Here is a 17,457-nt window from a genome sequence, read left to right on the forward strand (position 1 = left end):
TCTTCACAATGATTATTCAATAATTCATACCAAACCAAATTTTAGTTAATTATTGTAAAATAAAGATTTGGGATGATTGATTTTATGACCTAATTTAATAAAAACGAATTTAATTAAAGAGAGTAGAACAATTTGCAAACATTAGGGATCCATTGTCACCTTAACAATCATATATAGTTCTCCCAATTACTTATGACCTATACATGCATATTTCGTAGGTTAGGTTTTCCTAAAATATGCCTACTTGGACTCCCAATATAGAGCATATATTAAACATGCAATCCGTCTGTGGTATTTAGATCAAATCTAAACATGCATGACTCATTAAGTTTTGTGAAACCTTTTGGAAAAACCATGCAACCCTTAAGACGCGGTATTCATCGTGAGTGAACTTGCACATATTAACCAAAAGAAGCATTCGTCAATTTCATGGATCGGCTTTCGACCAAAATTGCATCAAATTACTTTTTTAAACATCCTAATGGTCGCGAATCATCGAGACACTTAGATAATTTGAACCGGTGATTTTCAAAAACCTGCATGCATATTATCACAAGCAACTTGAAAAGAAACTACATATTCTTGCTAAGGCTCGTGGCTTCACCCTAGCAAAAAGTGAAGTAGATACGTATATTCATAATAAAAATCACAAAGTTCTTTATTGAATTAATAAAAGATCGAAAACACCTTAAATGTAAAAGTCTGAAAGTCTCTGCACTTGGTCCAATTTCCTCTCCCAATATTGATCATGTTTTGCTTCAGAGGAAGTTGAAGGTCCTATATTGAAAATATAAAGTAAAGTATCAAAATTTTACCAAAATGAATAAGGTAAAATATATAATGTGAAATTGACTCATCAAACGGCAAGGGTTAGGGTGTGCCAATTTGCTAATATATAGAGAGGTGGATAATGACACCTCAATTCAACATCATATACACCAAAAGAGAAAAGTTACAAGTTAGTCATGTTAATTTTTCGTCAATAGAATAGACTACCAAGTAGTCTGATTATTCCAATTTTTATTCAAGAAATTGAGCAGGTCATGATTGAATTGAAAAAATACTTTTTTTTTTCTCTTTACCAATCCAATGGGTGAAAAGGCAGACTAACTTGATCGATATAACTTTGATTCTTGGTCATAGTAATGCAGTTATCAAATACGTAGATGCATAAATAATGACACTTCTTCGACTCAATTGAACTGTGTCGTTGCCTCAAGACTCACCGAAAAATTCTTGATGACTATTCACTTGAAACTAACATAATACTTGGCCTGCCAATGAGTCCATGTGTATCACATAGTCTAACTAACATAATTTTAAACCGAAGTCGACACAATAGACCATTGACTACACTTTATGAAATTCAAGAACTAAAATTGACCAAATTTTAATTCGGTTACTAAAACTAAACTAAGGTTATAGCATGGGACCAATTAAAAATTTTACTCTAAAAACTCTATAAAAATGGATAAAAAAGATCAAGTTGTGCACATTACGTGTGATGAAAGGCTAATATTGTTCTATGGCAACACTGAAAAGACATGAGAAAATTAAATAAGTGATGTCATTACTGTCTTGGACATCATATAAATACAAGACAACGTCTTATATGTTTAATAAGAAACAAAACACAATCAAAATAGTTAAAATTCAAATTAAACCTTGGAAGTAGCTAGACGCATGTTTATTTAATCTTCAACTTGTACCAAAACAAGTTGTTAATTGGGGAATAATTACATAATTATTTGACACAATTACAGCAGCCAAATTGTCCGGTTGGATCAGGAAGACAGACAACAGTTGTTGGAGGACGGCCGAACTTGGTGCATGGTCGGATGCAGTCTTCCTCTCTTTGCTTGGACTTGACCCAGCAGGATATTCACCACCTGGACCCTCACTCGGTCCTTGTCTGATGTCTACATATTTAGACACAAACACACACCAAAAAACACTCGAAAACGAAAGTGTTTTAGAAAACGAGATAAAAACAATATGCGAAAATCACAAAGAGATGTTTTTCCGAAGCATTGGCAATGAGAATAAGAGAAAGCAAAGAAAAGCGGACGACGGCAAGCTTCAACGACATTATCGTTATATTATCTTATCCCTTCCAAAAGTACTTAATTTACAATATTTGACAAAATTTTGAATGTAAACATGCACTTATTTATACCGTATTTCGGATGATCACAATTAATAATATTACATGAATTAATGTAAATATTGATATACATTTATCTCGTATTGACCATAAAATTATTATTATTTATTTATTGTAGGTAGAAATTTAATCTGCACTAGTAACACATGCATTGAACCAGATATGTATTTGGCACTTTGTTGATGATATTTTCTGCTATAAATTAATAAAATACATGCATTGAACCTGCTATAAATTAATATTTTCTGCACTTTGTTGATAATATTTGGCACTTTGTTGATGATTATTATTATTTTTTTTTTCTTGCCAAAAAAAAAAAATGGAGCTGGGCTGTTGTTAAAATGAATCAATCCAATTCATTAAAGTGGCAGCGGTAAGCCCGTCATTGAGCATTAACCACTTGGGTTACAAGTTGCCCACAAAAACGTATTACAAGCAAGGAAACGAAACAACAAAATTTCCCACCTCTACAGTTACAAGCTGATAGGTAGATACTACTTACCTTACTATTACTATACAAATATAAATCAAAATTTCACCAAAACCTATGTTCATACGCTCTTGAACTAAAACATGTTAAGAGTGGTAAGAGATTGTTGAGTGTGTTGAGAACACGACCCTACTTAAAAATTTCAACCTCTTATATTATTACAGTGGATAAATTAGGTCGAGTTTGAACAACTAGGTCGTGTTCCTGCTACACTGAAATTTTTTTCGAGTTTTACGAATCTCCCAAGGACTCAGACGGTCAGAGCCCATGAAGTGCTTCACTCTCTGCTAAACCTGTTGTGGGCATAGATATCAATGATGCTACTTCAATCGAAAAATTAAACAGTTAACGAATACATGATAAAAATATGTATTGCAGCTTGGTTACGAGAGAGAGAGAGAGAGAGAGAGAGAGAGAGAGAGAGAACGAAACACATAAAAGAAAGGAACCCGCGATGAGATAGAACGGAACAACACATGAAAGTATAGCTTCAACAAAGATTTGATTTCTCATTAGCTTGGGAATTCATGATGATTTCGACTCCAACTTCTTGAGTCATTCTGTTCTTCTGGAGTAGCTGGTTCAATTCAAACAATACTGTTTGCTTATACTGTTATCTACGTCTTCATTTGCGCCATTTATAATGTCAAGCTTCAAACCATATAGTTTGGTAAACATAATAACACCACAAGAAGTTGCAACTTCATAAAACACAAAGATCCTACACTAGCCGGTGCAATTCCTAGCCTCGGATTCATGGTATAGCCTTTAAATTTGTCTATGAGTTCCCATATGTCATATTTACAAGATTCTCAACCACATACCTTGAATGAACTCATGGACTGGAGGGTCTTCTATGAACATGCTTCTCACTCTTTGCAACCTTCGAGGCAATGGACAAACTAAAGAATCGCAAATCTTTCTACATTACCTGAGCATGTCTCCGCTGTGTAATTTTGGCCCGCTCAAAGCTGGTGAGATGCTGAACGTGTTACTGTTGCCATTGCCAAAATTTGAAGGATGACCAAGAGGCATCGGCCTATCTGGAATCTGTGGCACCTCAATATCTCCCTCCAGCATTTTCAGGGCTTCCAAAATGGTAGGCCGTAAAGCCACCATTACATGAGCACACAAAATGCCGACCAGCAAATTTCTCTCCATTATGCTCTTTGGATTCGAATTCGCATTATCCCCATCTCTCAGCAATGAGAAGTCTAAAGCTTGCTCAGCTTTTCCAGATTTCACTAATGACCAAGCCCAATCTGTGATCAAGAAAGCACGAGGGGAACCCGAAGACAACAAATCAAGTGCTTTTCTCCCACACATAATCTCCAAAATAGCCACTCCAAAGCTATAAACATTGCTCTTCTCGGTCAGCTGTCCATAAAGAGCATATTCAGGGGCTAAGTATCCATGAGTCCCTGCCACTCTAGTAGTGAGATGAGACTGGCCTTCCATGCTCTGTTTTGCAAGCCCAAAGTCCGCCATCCCTCGCTCTCATATCGGCATCCAATAGTATTTTTGGAGCCTTAATATCTCTGTGATATATCGCAGGCTTCACTCCATAGTGAAGATAAGCTAAACCCTTGGCTACATCCAAGATTATGCTCTTTCTTTGAGGCCAAGTCCAGGGTTTCCTTTCAATTCCGCTCTGACTACTAGGCTGAGAAATAAAGAGATGGTCATCTCGATTCCCATTCGGCATGTAATCGTAGACAAGATATCTGTGACTTCCTTTCTCCTCGTAACTGTCTTCCCCCTCGACCACACAACACCCTCTAAGCGGGACAAGATTCCGGTGCTTCAAATAATAATCTCAACCTCATTGCAAAATTCAGCATCCCCTTGAAAATCAGATTCTATAACTTTCTTAACAGCAACCATAGTTCCGTCCTGCAACACACCCTTGTAAACAACACCGAACCCACCTCGACTGATAAAATTCTTCTGCGAAAAGTTATTAGTTGCCTTCTCAAGATCCTGAATTTTAAACCAAATTGAACCGGTGTTTGGTCTCACTCTAATCCTAGCATCTCGTTCATCCAAGTCAAAACCGGATTCCATTCGAGACCCTATAATCCTTTTGTTCCTCCACCACCTATCATTACCAAAAGTACAACCCCAACAAACTAGACATGACAAACACCGCAACCCCAGCGCCAGTGAGGTCGAAAACAAGGGCAGTATTGCTCTTTTTCGACGATCGCGCATTGGAAGAAGACAACCCAAATATACAGTTCACAACACCATTGCTCTCAGGGCCAAACTCATTGACAATACCAGCAGCATAAAGAATAGTAAAGTACCAACAGTCTTCAGTGTGAGAAGAGTTACCATCGGCGGCAAGCAACATCTTCTGAATGGCAAAGCCGGCGTCGACACATCCCCCACAGGAGGAGAGATCGGAGAGGTCAGGGCGGCAGGCGGAGTCGAGGACGGTGGAGTTGCCAAGCTTGGAGACCCAATCACTGGTGGACTGAATGTTGGCGCAGATGTTGGGGGTGATGACAAACTGGAGAGGGTCAAAGCAGTAGGAGACAAGATTGGGAGAGAGGGAGAGGGAGGAGAGAAATACTGAAATGACTATAATTTAGTCTTTTGGAATTTGAATGATTTTTTATAAACATGACTTTTAGGGAAAATTAAAAATAGATAATTTGGATCGTTAAAATACATTATAAATGAGCTCTACAAAATGAGTGTCAGAATGTATGTCAAAACATGTGTCCCTCGATCCTCACCCTTTATTTACAATTTAGATGTAGTCTTCGATCAAGCCTTAATTAGCTAGTAATTCAATATGGTGCTAATTTCTCGTTTGAGCTTGCTTTACAAATTAAATCTCAGCACCGTAAGTGTTTGTTTTTGAGGTCTTCATTCATACATCTTTTTATAAAAATTCACTGAAATCAGAAATAATCTAGTGTTTTAACTATCAATGTGAATATTTCATGGTTAATCGGAAAAATTGTGATCATCTATATATCTTCAAGTCATAGTTAGATAATGAAGCATATTCTGGTTTCGATGAAATTTTGCGGGGATGATCTTTTATTGATAACATAACAAATAGTTGGTTCAGATTATGAAAAATATTGTCGAGGGGACTAGACAAATGATTAATGCCTTGTTAAGTTGCTAACTGATATCGCTTAAGCACTCACATCTATATTATTTAAATAAATAAAAAAGGAAATATGCTAGGGAGATCATTTTTAGACTACATTTGTAGACCATACGATGTGTCTCCAATAGAAAATAAGCTTGTTAATTAAGCATTTAGGTAATAATTCAATCTTTCCTTCCCCTCATTCCTCTTACAAAACCCTAAATCTACAAACTCCATAGCCACCGGCCCTTTGGTCCAGCTCAAGGCCATTGGCAGTCCCTTCTCCATTTTTTCTCTAGCCTTCCTCCTTTATCTTCTCATGGATTGTTGCTTCTCAATTTTTTGTCTTAGTAGCTCTCTAGTAAATGTCTCCTTAGTGAGGTTATCTCTGAGTCTTTCTTCGTGAGTATATAATTTTGTATTTATGTGATATCAAATCATTTGGATCCACTTTGTTGGAATCAGTATCTTTGTTGATCGTAAAATTCATGGTGGTATGGACACTAGTTGGTTTGCTGTCGTTGTTCATTGTATTAAGGCTTTGTGCATAGAAGCTTTCATAATAAATGGAGTTTATCTAGCTTTGGAGTGCCATCTCAATTCTCTTGAGTTTGGGTATGAATGATTTCAAGACTTGGATGTGTTTCTTTGCTTATTCTCAGGCATTTCTCGCCCTTAATCCACCAGTATGGTGACAATTAGATTGGCCAAGTTGGTCTTTTATTTTATGTTAAAGTTTCCTTGGATTAAATATTATCTCGAATGTCCTCCTTGATATTTGTAATGATTCTTAATTTGACAGTAAAACCGCTATCTAAAAAAAAAAAAAAAAATCAATCATCAACAATCATATATCATATTGTTTACAAAATATAATTTTAATAAATAGTCTCCCAGCATTACAAAACAAAAAAAAAAAAAACGCATTGGCAGATTGGCTACCTTTTCTAGGAAACTTCTTGTTATAACCATCTTCACAATGAAATAAAGAAAACCAAACTAATTAAAACTAGGATAAAACATTGATTACATATGCCTTAAAATATATAATATCAATTAGTCCAAAGTTGCCAGTTAGCTACGATAGTGTGTCCACTTTTTTTCTCCAAAAGTTAGACTAGTTTATAATACTAACTTGTATAATAAAAAACCAATTTAGTAAAAGTAAATAACTAGTTAGAATTAATTAGAAGAAAAAAAATCAACGTGGTTTTAAATAATTACACGTGCATTGAAGGAGGCGGCTTGGACGGATCTACCCCTCTCACACACGCGAGAATGATGAGCACGATTGAAGTGAACACACATTTCAAAATATGTATGGCTTCAATTGACGAGCTTGCAAAGGTACCTTAAGGCCATCTCCAACCGAGGGTTGGTCAGAGAACTCGTTTTAACCATCTGGTCTTCCAAGATATTAATAGTTTAATGAACAGTACAAGACTATATTTGCCTTCGTCTCCAACTAAGGGCCAAAGGGCCATAGGACTCATTTTAGCCCTGTCATAAAAAACCATCTCCAACTGAGAGTCAAAGGGGCAAACGTAATTTATTATTTAAATTTAAAAACTACAACAATTTAAATTCAAATCCAACAACTTAAACTTAAAAACTACAACTTATATTTTAAAACTACAACTTAAATTAAAAAACGACGAATTAAATTTAAAAACTACAAATTAAATTTAAAAACAACATTAACTTGAATTTAAAAACTACAACTTAAATTTAATATCCATAATCAACATCATCTTGATCATCAGCCATTGTATAATTTATATGTTGGTTAATGTTATTTATTGTTGTTGCATATTGTTTAATGTTGTTTCATGTTACTTAATTTAATTTAATGTTGTATAATGGCTTAGGAAGTTATAGGAAAAAAAATAATTTAAAATAAAATGAAACAAATTTTGTGAAATAGGAGTTATGGGAAAAAATGGAATTTAAAAAAAATATGAAACAAATTTTGTAAAATAAAAGTTATAGAAAAAAAATAGAATTTAAAAAAATATGAAAAATAGAAGTTATAGGAAAAATTTTGTAAATAAAAAATAATAATAATAAAACTGTAAAAAAAATAATAAAAAAAATCAAATGCAACGGCTAGCTGATGTCAGCTAGTCGTTGCATTTGAATTTTACCCGTTGGTTATAACCGATACGATTAATGTTTTTTCTAGCCATCCCTCCAACCCTTTGGCCCTTTCAGATTATGTGGGGCCCTCTCAGATTCCACGAGCTTTCTAGCCTAGCCCTCGGTTGGAGACGGTTTTCAGACAATTTTCAATCATCTAGACCCTTAGGTTGGAGATGGCCTAAAAACAACAAGGTCCCGAGGGCGCTTAATGATGTCCATAAATACGTCTACTCAAATCAAACGACTAAATGACTTAAAAGACGAGATAACAGTTTATAAATTAACATATTAAAGAACGCCACCCACATCTCTATGAGTTATTTTCATGTTCAAACTTCTCAGGTATAAAAGGACATGGTCTTTCACAGTGCGACAAGAAAACACCTCTATTTTCTTAGTTTGAATGATATAATCGGCTTTCGACACTTGCGTAGAATTCGTTTTGGAACAAACAAATTTTAATAACAAATTTACTTATTTAGTTAAAAAAAAATCGAGTTATTTCCTATACAACCATATTCTATACTAAGACAAGGTGATTTGACTAAGCCACACAATAAATAATCTGTAACTAGGTATCAAATTCTATTTTAATATTATATATCATCATTATTCAAGTAAGTCGAACTTAAGACTTTATGTCAGAACTGAATATGTCAACACTGCTAAACAAAGAAAAATTAAATATGTTTTTAATATTCTAAATCTTATAAATTGTTTGTATTAAAAAAATAATCTTTTAAATTAATGATACTGACTTCAGTGGAATATGTTGATGCTCGAATCTAAACAGGCGCGTGGGAAATAATTTTGCCAGCTTTGGATAAGAATGGGATAGAACGCTTAAAGATAAAAAGTCAGCAGGCTGCATGTAGCAATGCCCTATAATATAATGAATGAGGATCCACCTTAGATTCTCCTTGTGAGGATCCTGGAGATCCTCTAATCATGTCTGTTCATTATATATCATGAGGTAAAAAAATATTATAATTTTTAACATTTAAAATTGAATATAAATAGTACCAGACAAAAATTAACCGCACGATATATAATGAACGAATGTGATTGGAAGATCCCCCGGATCCTCACAAAGAGGATCCAGAAAGGATCCTCATTCTAATATAATATATCGGTGTGGTAGCAAAAAATCATCGTCTTCAGTTTTGACGAATGTGTACTTACAAAACAATACAAAACAATCAACATATTTGATCAAAGACCAAGGCCTCACGCCCAAGGGGGAATTTGGCCAATGGTTTGATGCTTAAGTCAGTAACTTTGAATAGAGTGAGTGTTTAGGTCTGTATCTGTAGCAAAAAGCTTCCCAAAATATGGTGAGATGAAGGTATTTATAGGAGTGGTTAGCCATAGGGTTAGGGTTTTTTTTGCCCTACACATATATTGGCCAAGATGGGTCATGGTTTGATGAATGAGGAAAGGATATTCCCAAAATATTAATTATGAGATAATATCTTGATACGAGGATGAACATCCATGATTGATTATGATAGGGATTCCTTACTGAATAGAGTTGATCTTCAATTGACAATGTATGAAATATAGGATTTAGTCGTAGTTAACTGTTTGGATCTTCAAGGGTGCTGAGCTGCGTAAGAGAATATTTGAGAGCCCTGCACATTTGATGAGGGCAATCTTGTCTTTCTAGAAAAGAAGTTCAAGCGTCGTCCTTTGATTTTTTGGGATTATTTTTGGCCCCACAAATGAAATGGACCCATGACACCACTTTTTTTACACAACTTTTGACGCGCCTTTTTGTAGTACACTTCGTAAACAATCTAAACCATCTTTTAGGTTTTTCTTTAAAGATCATGTCTACAAAAATACTCAAATTTGAAACCATACCATTTGATTTTTTTGGGATTATTTTTGGCTCTACAAATGAGATGGATCCATGAAATTTATCACAGAAAGCCTTAGCGATATTTAGCGGTGAACCTCCAACGTATAATTTGTTTATTTTTTGTTTATATCTTCGATGTAGAACTCTATCTTACATCTGTTCTCTAACACTTGAAACCCCTGTACTTTTTGGTCGATTTCAAGTTAGTATGAAGGATTCAATCCGAACACATCAAAACTTCTGTGGTAAAATTCATTTATTGTATCGACTGTCCAATTCTTCTCTCTTTTGAACAAGTCCAAGTACACCGAATGAATCTTAAGGTACAGCAAAAAAAAAAAGAGGAACACAAAATATAAGCCTGACACTACAAAGTTACAAACCCTATCCTTCGGATAGCAAACAATAAACAATGAGGCAACTAGGAGAGAGATACTCTGAAGCAGCCTAAAGAATAACATTTCTACAAAAGAAAACAAAAAGGAGATGTCGAAAGCAATAACATCACCTGCTCATCTCCTCGGCGGGTCCAAGATCGCATCCATTTCTATTTGTGCAGGGTTTGACGCGCTTGGATTGCCAAACTTCTCAAATTCTCTTGCGATCTGAACATCACAAGGTCTATAGTACTGATACAGAAACTTTACAACAAAGCGTGGAGCGATCGCAGCTGTGACGATTGCCAACAAACATAACCAAAACGATGCAGTCTTTGCAACTTGAAAAATGGCCCTGTCAAATTATATTGGAGTTGCAAAGATTAGCATATACAAATGCAAGTGCCATCTATCATAGAAAATTTCAGAAATGCATGTGGGGAGCTTCTCGAAGCACAATAAACTTGTTGGCATTTGTGACAATGACTTTTTTCAGTTCCAGTAAAAAAAAAATTACATTAATAAAATTGGTGATGGCGATTTCTTAGATGGCTGTTTCGCTATTTCTAGGAGAGGGGAAAAAGATAACGAATATCATGTTCTAACATGAGCTGCAGACAATGAAATTTAGCACTTAATGTAACCAGAGAAAAGGGTTCATGGATAGAAACGAAGATGTAATACTTACTAACAGAGTTTTTTCATTATGTAAAGCGACTTGAGACAGTTCGTTACTAGGAAAGTTTTGAAAGAGATTCAACAACCCCGATGCATTTCAGATCATTTTTTTCTTCTGGAAATGATGTTTATTTTGGGAATGGATTGCACAGGCATGAATTCTGCCTACATTAATATTTGGGATAGATATACTGTGCCTCCAATGCAAAGAAACACTTGCATTTAATTATTTGTTGAAATTAGTAAGCAATCATGAACTAACTTAACATCCAGTTTTGTGTTCTTTATTTGACTCAGTATTGTGAGCTATTCCACTTGCACTAATTGAATGAGTCTACGAGTTTGAGAGGACCTATATATCATGATATCGAATCTTTGATCATTGCATAACATGAAATGCAACATAAATGCTTGCCGCTGCTTCTTATAGGGTGTCATAGTTTAAACAAGTTAGACGCAATTATGTTTGTGCAAAAACAAAGATATACATGCAATACTACTAAGATTAGAGAGCATACCAGTAGCCAACCAGTGAAGGTATAGCATCAATGACAATGACACAAATCCAAGTCGCAATTACAGATCCCCAAATGGCTGCATGTGTAATCCAATTCCACCGGATAACATCCATAGCCAAATGCAAATTAACCAAAATTACCACTGCAAGTGTCCAAAGATCTCCTATACTCGATGTATCAATGCTGCTGCCCCAATACGCAAAGAGAGGGATATAGAAGACAGCCAGACTTTGCCACAATGTGTCAAGAATCGTTAACCAAAATAATTTTGAGTTGTAGCATTCTTGTCTCTGACCAGCTCCGTATAGCTGAGGATAATCTAGAAGGGTCCTTCTACTTAGGTCCTTGTCAAGAATCCCAACAACAATTGTAGGTGCTGCTGTGTAGATTATAGAATACAACATGCTGCTCCATTCAGTGATTGCAGTTGTCAAAGTAAAAGAAGTGAAGAGCACGTACCTACACAGATAACATGAAATATAATCAGCTAAATAATAAGCAAGACTTCATAGAGAATCTTCTTTCTTTTATTTTCCTTTACTGGTTAGCTCCATTCAGTCCTCCCTTCCAAACAAAAAATAAATAAAAAATACTCACAGCATGATCTCAATGTCAATTATAATTTGTAACACATTACACATCGGACACAGGGACCTACTTTGACGCAAATGTATCCAAATCTGACGAGCTTCAAACTTTTAGCATCAAGTTCAAATGTCATTTCCACAACATTTCAAGCTAGAAATTAGATGATGAATTTTTATAATGGAAGGTAGAGATTCTTCCACTCAATGACATTGATTTCTGACATAGACAACCATGTGTAATCCTCTCCCTAGTATTTTGTTAATTCAATTTTTAGAAGAAAAACAAAGTCCAAGTCAAAGTTCAGGCTCAAGGAAAACAATTGTAATCTGCAGAACAACCAGCGTGTGTAACTGAAAATTTATCCAACGAAGAATTACTCACCAAAACAAAATAAGAACAAACACTGCATTCCTATAGAAATTGTATAATATCATATAGCCCATCCGCTGGTAATTCCAATGGCCATGAACCAATAAAAGGGGAACTAAGAATCTGAACTGCCCCATTGCAAAATCTGATGCCATGACAGCTTGCCGACCTTCTTGGCCACTGATGCCAACTCCCACATCAGCCATTTGGATCATTGAAACATCATTAGCACCTATCAATATAACATAAGAACTTTCTACTGTCAACACCAACTGTAAATGAGAGTAGGCATAAGATACTAATTCTGGTATTGGAAACATAAGATATCTACATAAGTGAAATAAATAGAATAGTGTACCATCCCCAATGGCAAGTGTCATATCAGTCGTCCTGTTCTTCACAAGGGATACAATTCCAGCCTTTTGCAATGGAGCGACTCGGCAACAAAGCACCACAGCACAGTTACTTGCTAGTTCAAAGAGCTATGGCAAAAATATGTTAGATCAGCATATAAGACATCATCCCAAAATATATAAAAAAAATAAAAAAAAAAAAAAAAAAAAACCACATATGGCATTGTCTAGATACGTAAAAAACTAAATAGGTAGGTCTAAAAGCAATTACCTTTTCCTCAAGTTCACTGTCAAGAATGTACACAAGGCTGGTGCCGTCAATAATTAAAGCTACTTGAGTTCCACCATGTCCAGAGTTTCCTCCGTCGGTGTGTGTATCTGCGGACACTGTCACGAGCTTCCTAGACATTAGTATGGCATCCTCTAAACTCCTTCGACATGAATCCTTAGAGCTACTGTTAATTATAATCTGTGTCATTCTTCTTGTTAGAAGCTTTGAGGAGTAGCCGATTGATATGGCAGTTTCTTGCTTGTCCCCTGTCAAAACCCATACCTGAATCCCTGCTGTTCTTAGAGAGTCTATGGCTTCAGGCACCCCCAGTTGCAGTTTATCTTCAATGCCAGAGGCACCTAGTATAACGAGATTGTTTTCTATGTTGCCCGCAGCCTTGCGAAGTAGAGCAGCCCTACCAATTAAAGCAGTGCTTGCTTCCTCAAAAGACAAGTGCCACTGCTCGAATTCTGTACCACTCAGTTCTCGCATGCCCACCACAAGTGTTCTCAAACCCAAAGAGGAGTAAGCATGAATATGGGCTTCTGTTGCTCGTATTATATCCAAGTTCAATCGTTTGTCTATTACACTGAACATGGTTGTGTCAGCACCTTTTACAAAGACTTTGACAGCCTTATCAGGGCACCCCAATATAACAGACATTCTCTTTCGATCACTATCGAACTCGTGCATACCCAAGACATTGAACCTGCGCTGCCCAGGAATAGTAAGTTATGAACAAGAAATGAAGGGTCTTTACTCTCTAAAGGAAGTTCAGTATTAATTTACTAGATTGTAATCACAGGGATTACACAAGCATGATTACTCAAAGTCAAAAGTATCTATATATAAATTAATTAAAAGACATTGTCAAATTACCTTTTCCTATCACCTTGGATATCAATAATTATATGACCAGAGGTTCGTTCAATAAGCATAAAACCATAGGCAGCAGCAGCATAAACCAATGCTTGTTCATCTGGGGACTCCCCTTGGTAATCTAATAATCCCACATTTGGATCAGACGTGTCTACAACAAGAGGCACAATGGTATTACAAGCTGCCAATGCCAGGAAGAACTCGTACACATGTTTGCCTTCATTTGTGTTCTTTCCACTTCTGAGTAATTGCTGAAGTTCTGGGTCAGCCTTCACCTTCATCTTTGGCCTCAAAATTTTCCCATCAACTGATACCGAACAAGAAAAATAAGAAATTGCAAACTAGTAAAACAATTGGAAGTACTAATCAGAAGAAAACATAATCAAAAGAAAAACATTTATTACCTTCAACAGAGTACCCCACTTGCTCCAAACTGCTTCTCCCACCATTATAATCTACTCCCAAATGCTTGCACATTGAAATTCCATTTTATTTTCTGTCAGCGTACCAGTTTTGTCTGAGAATACATACTTAATTTGTCCTAAATCTTCGTTGATATTCAAAGCTCGGCACTGAAATCTTGAATTAGAGGCCTCATCATACATTTGACCATCCCTGATCATGAAGTAAGCCTGACCCACCCGGACAAGCTCCATCGAAATGTACAACGAGATGGGGATCATGACCTGGAACACGATGACAGACATAAGGAACGTGAAAAGAATCTCTAAACCCCATCCATAATAGTTATAATCGTCCACTTTCTCCTCCGAGTAGTCCTTCTTCCTGTAGAAAAGTATGTCATCCAACTTATCATTGTTGCGTCTCAACCAAACAGCAGCACATAATGAGACAACTGTACACAAAGTAACAAGAAACCCAGAGAGCACAATGATCTCAGAGTTCATACGGGTCTCAAGGCGACTCCTCTTGGATGGGGCTCCAGAGTTATTGAGCATAACTTTGGTCTCACGACCAGCATATACAGCAACTCCAAGTGCCCATTGAGTATTCTTAAGCTCACACCCTCGAAGTACAATGTTAGAGGGTCCCAGTGACAACCGCTTCCCATCAATTTCCATGAATGCGTGAAAACCGTATATGTTCCTGTTGGGAATTTCGCACTTAATCAACCCAGTAATCTTCTCCTTATCAGACAACTTGGAGAGGGTTTCTTGTTTTGCATACCGCGTCTTCAAATTTGACTCCCCATCTAAATTGATAGTCTGCACATAAGCAACCCCAGTTGGATCACTCGTTGAAAGCAGTACCATATCACAAGGTATAGCCTCATTTGCTTGAATTTTGATGATTTCACCAACTCGAACATCCTTCCACTTTTTCGACTGGAACTGGTTACCAACCAAGACTGATGCCAGACGATTGTTCTCAATTCTATCAGACCGATGCCGCCTGTAGTCCTCGTAGGCATCCTTAACAGCAGTAACAAGCAACACAAATGCCAATGGCAATATGGAAACTCCACGGCCAAAAACCGCCAGCTGGGGGAGCTGATTCAGCACAGCAATCACAAGAAAATATATGTATGCTACCCTATGAAACTGTTCAAACAAATTTCTAGGCAAAAATGTAAAAATTGAGTACTTTGCCGTCCTAATTGAATTACCAGAAAACGCAAACCTCTCATTTGTCTTAGCAACATCATCTATATAAACAACCCTTACATTCTCCTCGTTCAACTCCTTCTGGGACATGCTGAGCGCTTCGGAATCAGCTCCTCTCGAACCATAACGCACCGGCTTCGATCCGACATCGCCGAAACTCACTTCCCGAACAGAATTGTTCTGGTAAGCCTTGGATTGAAGGGAAGAAACGCTTCTACGGGAGGTAGAATTGAGGGTGGTGGGTTCAACGTTGATGGAATTGTCAGCTGCAGCTGGGTTTCTCGAACCCATGCCGGAAAACGACCCAGAGCCACCGGAAGTGGAATTTAAGAAATCGGAATAGATGGGTAGAGTAGGGAGGTGTTGGGTATTGGGGGTTCTTGGAGATGGGATCAGAAAAGGCCGCTTCGAGGTCATGATCCGAAAAAGATTCAGATCACAGAGGCCTCTCCCAACAGCATTCAGTCAACAATCATGAAATCCACGAAATACCCAGATGCCGAATCCGACCAAAGTCGCAAACTTTCACAAGAACAGCAACGAAATCTCGAAAACAAACGAACCCCAAAAAGAAAGCAAGCGAATAATCCAGTAGAGTCAGCTAAACATGCAAGAATCGTACATACAAATTAATACAGAAAGTTGGGAGTGAGAGAGAGAGCCTTCGGGTTGAGCTTAGTGGGTTAGCATTTAAGAGGAAATTGAGGAATTGCAGACAACAGTGGTGGCTGAAGGAAACGTGTGATGGATTGGAAATGGAGGATGAGGAAACGTAAAAGGTCAAAGGCAGGGATTATGGAGTCTGAGGAGGAAGGAGGCGGCTAATACAATAAATGTGGAAGAAGAACAAGTCGTAAAGGGTGGCGACGACAAACATAATCAAAATTCAAAAATATTCTTCTTCTTCTGTCTTTTTCTTTATTTTCAAATATTCTAGAAGGAAGGAAGGATGCTAGGAATCCAATTATATTAATTAAGCTGGAGATTATCATTAGTTTTTGTATTGAAGGTTATAACGTGCGTGGGTGTCTGAGTTTGACTGAACGGTCTTTTATTTCCATGTTGTTTCCTTTTCTGTGAGAAATTTTCAGTACTAGAAATACAATCTGATACGTCATGTATAATAATTTACATCGTTGAAATTTATTTTATAAATTTTTTAGTTAATTGTGTTATTGTTCTTAGTATATTGAATCATTCTCTTAGTACACTAAAAAATAAGGATGTGCTATCCATAAATCCTTTTTTATTTCTCACAAATCCTTTGTTAATTTATATTATTTAATTTTCTTCAATTCACCTGATCCAACGGTCGAAAATTAAAAAAAAAGTATAAGAAGTAAAAAATAATACGTGGATATCACATCCCAAAAAATATCTCATTTCCTACCGCTTAGGTAATAAATATGATAAATTTCTCAATTTTTTTTTCCATGCAACGAGCATTGGATAAATCGAAAAAAAGCTACTCATATGGTTATAAATCCGGAATATATAATATTACAAGATTTTTTTAAAAGAAGTGATATATTTATATATATATATATATATATATATTTTAATAAATGAGAAGGACAAAATGGTGAAACATTTGATAAACCCAATATAGTCATTTGCTTCCTTCACAATCAAAATCCAAAAAAGTTTAGAAAATGAGGATAAAATGGTAAAACCAGTATCACTACAGAGTAGAAAAGATGAACGTGGTTTGGTTTGGAACTGCTCTGAGCAATTACGTTCGGTTTCTCTCTTTCTTCCACCATCCACCATGCAAAAACTCAATTGTCTCAGTCTCTCACGTTTTTTTCTTTATTTTCTTCTCTTGCTCCTTTTGGCGTTGATTTCTCTCTCCATCATCTCTTATCAAGAATGAATTTGAAGTCTAAATTACGACCAAAAATATAGAGGAAATAATCTGGAAGGAATCCATCGGTGGATTCAGACGCGACTCTGAAATGGCAGTGATTGAGGTGAGATCAAAAGCAGGCTGCAGTGGGCAGTGAAACCCCGATTTCCAGAGCAGCAACAACCTTATT

The 17,457-nt window shown here is 36.4% G+C and overlaps 2 protein-coding genes across 2 annotated transcripts; both read right to left on the reverse strand.

Annotated features, from left to right (window-relative positions):
- Nucleotides 1-2,517: 2,517 nt before the first annotated feature.
- On the reverse strand, nt 2,518-6,051 carry LOC103940001 (probable receptor-like protein kinase At1g11050). The gene is given in 6 exon segments (XM_048586501.1): nt 2,518-2,947; nt 3,586-4,142; nt 4,144-4,463; nt 4,466-4,760; nt 4,762-5,228; nt 5,976-6,051. Coding segments are annotated over 6 exon segments (1,731 nt in total). The 3' UTR covers nt 2,518-2,931.
- Nucleotides 6,052-10,001: 3,950 nt separating this feature from the next.
- Nucleotides 10,002-16,329, reverse strand: LOC125478225 (phospholipid-transporting ATPase 1-like). Its single transcript, XM_048586136.1, is given in 8 exon segments — nt 10,002-10,495; nt 11,337-11,795; nt 12,306-12,525; nt 12,652-12,775; nt 12,918-13,626; nt 13,797-14,103; nt 14,201-14,260; nt 14,263-16,329. Coding segments are annotated over 8 exon segments (3,675 nt in total). The 5' UTR covers nt 15,839-16,329; the 3' UTR covers nt 10,002-10,275.
- Nucleotides 16,330-17,457: the final 1,128 nt, after the last annotated feature.

Source organism: the organism of the source record quoted next, unplaced genomic scaffold, assembly GCF_019419815.1.
Source record: "Pyrus x bretschneideri cultivar Hongxiangsu unplaced genomic scaffold, Pyrus_bretschneideri_v1 Contig24, whole genome shotgun sequence".
In the NCBI taxonomy this organism is placed as follows: Eukaryota; Viridiplantae; Streptophyta; class Magnoliopsida; order Rosales; family Rosaceae; genus Pyrus; species Pyrus x bretschneideri.